Source organism: Gadus macrocephalus, chromosome 8 (genome assembly GCF_031168955.1).
Source record: "Gadus macrocephalus chromosome 8, ASM3116895v1".
Taxonomy (NCBI): Eukaryota; Metazoa; Chordata; class Actinopteri; order Gadiformes; family Gadidae; genus Gadus; species Gadus macrocephalus.
In genome coordinates this window covers 7,065,471-7,069,811 of record NC_082389.1, presented here as the reverse complement: position 1 = coordinate 7,069,811, position 4,341 = coordinate 7,065,471, and the positions used below count along the sequence as shown (strand labels likewise).

Sequence of the window (4,341 nt, the reverse complement as noted above, 5' to 3'; positions counted from 1 at the left end):
CATCTAATTCTGTCATGTTCAAACGAACATGACCAGCAGCAGATATCTCATGGTCAACGTTTTATGATTGAGCTTCACTTTTCTTGGGTGTTCAGGGTTTGAAGAGAGAAGAGAGCAGAAATATTCCATAATGTACCTTAAAATAAAATGTTTTTTGTGTTGTGATGGTATATACGCTTTGTTTAGTTATTTGCCTTCATACCATTATGGAAGCTACCACCGGTCCCTTGATCACCCACCAGAGGGCAGTGTTCTCATTGGTATCCCAGCATCTGGAGTGAAAAACGGAAACAAAGTCAATTTGCATGATCAAGAGTCAAGACCCATGATGGAACGCATGAATTCGTAAGGCGGAAGCTTCTTCCCTGCTTTGATGTGAATGAAATTAAGATAACTGGATATGACTGGATATAATATATTCATTGTACGCGAAAACATCTGGGATTGTTTTCCAACTGTGGTGTTGTTGGTGATTCGTTCAGAATGATTTTTGTCTATTAATCATACAACAACATTCAAGTATATATTTAACACTAGACAGAAGGTACTGTATCAGAACTGCTTCATAAGCTGTGTTGACGGTGTAGATAAAACCTTTTCTAGGGTGAAGTAGTGCTCAGACTCACCCAGTGTCATCAAAATGGAGTCTGAGAACAGCCCAGACTGTTACACAGATAGTAGGAGTTCCTGTAATAACAGTGATGAGTATTAAAACCCTGCATTGTAACAACATGCCATTTATCTTATAAATCACATGAATCCATACAGAGATTACAAAAAACAACAGTAATATACACAATACATTCATTCTTAGTATGATGAGCACATCTGATGGGCCAACTGCATATGGGAATGTTCCAGAAACAAATCAACCCAGTGTTTGTTTTTTTGCATAGCTTTTTCCCATTCCATCACAATAAGACTACATTTCCCATGAACATCACAAGACACACTGCCGTGTCTTGTCTCACAGCACTGCCTAAGCTCACTCAGGTAATACGAAGATCTCTGTTGGTGTTACAGACCTATAGAATACTTTTATTTTGAAATGATACACATTGGGGTTTCCGGGGTTCAGGGCAGATGGTACCCACCCCAGCCGACGATGGTGTACCAGTAGAAGTAGCGTCTCTCTGGGAAGAAGGTCTCCACTAGCAGGGTGAAGAGGTAGAGCCCCTCGATGAACAGCCAGAAGTAGTTGGACATCACACAGTAGTGGAAGAACACCATCACAGTCTTACACGGCACCTGCAAACCAGAAATCACAGAAAATGTGCCTTCAGAAAAATATAATGTATATATATTTTTTTTTTTCAGTTGTAAAGGCGGATAAAATTCCTAATTCCCTGGTGCATTTGGTTTCTTGCCAAATTCTTGCCCCAGAAATAGCTGATTAAGATTGTGCCAATAGCAACAATCAAAGCACATTTAAGCCCCTCTGGGATTATAATAATAATCGTTTGTCAAAACAATTATTTTTTGTCCAAGCATTTTTTGGTTTTCTAAAAAACGAATGTGCCCTTCTGGTTGGGAAAAAAATGCAAATAAATAAAAATGCTTGACAGCAGCCAACATCAAAAGAAAAAAAATCCCTCCTTGCAGCGACTCTGTTTCAACGGAGATAGTCGTCAGTAGCGACAGGGATGCTCTAGGGGGCAGCAGAGTGTAATGACGAGTTTCACCTTTAACACAAACTAATTATGAATTACCCACATTACGCTCCAACAGCAGACAAGCAGAGGACCTATACGCTGGATTAGCCGGGGCCACGTTTGATGACATTATTATTGTCACCGTGAGGCTGTGTGTGTATGTTCCCCAGCCCCCTAACAGGCGCCTACATGCGACCCATGTTTTCCACGGTGACAGTTAAAGGCCAAAGAGCCTTTAAAAAAAAATGAGGAACCGGCGAGAGCAGCAGCGGCTGGGGCCATTGATATGATAATGTGTCTTTCCAGTGGCCTTGCTTAAAAAACATTAACATACATAAATAGCTTTATTTATCAAAAACAATGCCCGCGCCGGAGAAGGCTGCTTCTGCATGGGTAATCGGGAGGGAGGGTAGAGTGTGAGTCATCTAATAGCATGTTTCGCTTTTTGTTAAAAAATAAATAAACAAATAGCAAGCCTCCGCGTTGGATTTGAAATCCATTTGAATGACGGACGGCGCTTAAGAGGGGAGACGGAGAAAAACAAGGAGGACCATGAAAGCTCACTTAAAAGCCTATTAGAATTCATATAGCAAGGCGACGGTGACTCCCCATAATTTTACATAATCAACTGACATATCACACACACACACACACACACACACACACACACACACACACACACACACACACACACACACACACACACACACACACACACACACACACACACACACACACACACACACACACACACACACACACAAAACACAAACAAAACACACTGGTGATTAAATTTAGAATGGGGAGCTCTTGTGTGGTTGGGTTAGTCATCACCGTGTAAGTAGCTAGCTGTTAATTGCATATGTTATAAAAGCAGCTAGCGCTTTAGGAACATATCATGCTCTTTGCTAAAGAGCTACACATACAGAAGCATATATACATATATATATATATCTGTAAGTATATATATATATATATATATATATATATACAGATGTATATATATCGGAATATTACAGGAGACTTGTGTAAACCAGGCCCTGTTGAGAGTGAATAGATAGAAATAGAATGAAATAGAATAGATAGTGGAGGGACTGACGGTGTGTTCGAAGCAGTGGTCACTGTCCTCCTCTTCAGCGTACAGAACGCCGTCCTTGATGAAGACGGAGATGGCCCGCAGGATGAAGGACACGAACAGGTTCATGTGAATGAAGTTCCTGGTGCAATGGAGCTTCCTGGAGCATGTTGGGGGGGGGGGGGGGGGGGGAGAGTAGGGAGGGAGGACTATTGAGTAGGAGTAGTTGGATAGCGATACCATTCATATGCATGTCTTTTAAACACAAGTTACACAACATCGAAACAATTAAATTTCAACATCTGTAGATGACCGACGTTTTCGCATTTGTTATAAACCAGGCTTCCAAAGATATTGACGCATGTTTAATGTACACTGCCGTAGCTTGAATAGTTCTTTAAAAAATAAAAACACAACAGTGACCAAACTCACCTGAATCTACAGAGGATGACCATGGCTGTCGTGAGAGACACCAAGGATGTGCTGTAGCCCACGGTGTACAGAGCCTTCACCGACGCATAGTACATGTCCTACACACACACACACACACACGCACGCACGCACGCACAACCAACCACAGACAAAAACAAACAAACAAAGAGAATGTGATTAAGTATAGAGGCAGCCATACAGGTGATGGGTGGTTATATCCTGACATATAAGTGTGGGGGGGGGGGGGGGTCCCTACTGGTTTGGTGGTGTTGTCCTCAAAGAGGCAGACGTCCACGTAGTGCGGGAACGGCTCAGACCAGCCGTCCTCCGTACAATTGCGGGCCACCTTTCCCATCTCTGTCCGGCACAAGGAACACACAAAAACCACAGTCCCCATCACGAGCCCGCACACGCACGCACACGCACGCACAGCAGCAGGGGTGCGTCAGAGACGACGCGGCCGAACCAGAGTTAAAATTGTGAATGAATGAGGAGGCATGCGCGACTGCTGTTGCTACGACAACAACGACGACGAGGACGTGCCTTCGTGAGGGTTCATGAATTCGTTGAAGAGTTCTGGACAGTTGACCTCCACGACCTGGCCCACGCTGGCCGCCTGCCAGCAGGTGAGGTTGTCCCACAGCCACGGGCACCCTGGGGTGGGGGGTAGAGGGGGTAGAGGGGTGGGGGGCAATGGATCAGACGACGCAAGTGAAGGGTAGTTTATAATTAATTCTTTACTTAATTTTATTTTTTCACGAGACAACAATAACAATAACCACAACAACAATAAAGACATGTGGACACAAAAACCCTGCAGATACAACATCAAACAACAACAACAACAACAACAGTAAAGAGTGAAGGCTAGATTAAAGAGATGGCACTTGTTTACGCAAACAATCATTTCATGTTCGTAAACAACACATTTTTAATTTGGCGTGGATGTGTGTGGTTCAGTAACAGGGTTGATGATGGATGGAGTGAATGTCGACATTCAAAATGATCACACATTTTTTTGTTTCCTTCATAACAAGGTATGTCCTTGATTAATGAGAGAGAATACTTCAAAGTTCAATTCAAATGGGTACCTCATTTTCAAGATCAATGCACAACTTCAAACCACAGTAAAAACCAGTTTGTACTGCTCCACAAAATGGCAGATTTTCCCACACACTGTTT

The 4,341-nt window shown here is 42.9% G+C and overlaps 1 protein-coding gene across 2 annotated transcripts in view; it reads right to left on the bottom strand.

Annotated features, from left to right (window-relative positions):
• Positions 1–3,973, bottom strand: part of LOC132462748 (pituitary adenylate cyclase-activating polypeptide type I receptor-like) — a 13,237-nt gene extending 9,264 nt beyond the window's left edge. For both annotated transcript variants that reach the window (XM_060058471.1, XM_060058472.1), the window contains exons 1-7: positions 3,703–3,973; positions 3,416–3,516; positions 3,160–3,257; positions 2,752–2,887; positions 1,095–1,248; positions 627–687; positions 203–272 (exon numbers count right to left, since the gene is read on the bottom strand). In XM_060058471.1, coding sequence (XP_059914454.1) covers positions 203–272; positions 627–687; positions 1,095–1,248; positions 2,752–2,887; positions 3,160–3,257; positions 3,416–3,516; positions 3,703–3,958 — 876 coding nt within the window. In that variant the 5' untranslated portion in view covers positions 3,959–3,973. The remainder of the gene's footprint in view (positions 1–202; positions 273–626; positions 688–1,094; positions 1,249–2,751; positions 2,888–3,159; positions 3,258–3,415; positions 3,517–3,702) is intronic.
• Positions 3,974–4,341: the final 368 nt, after the last annotated feature.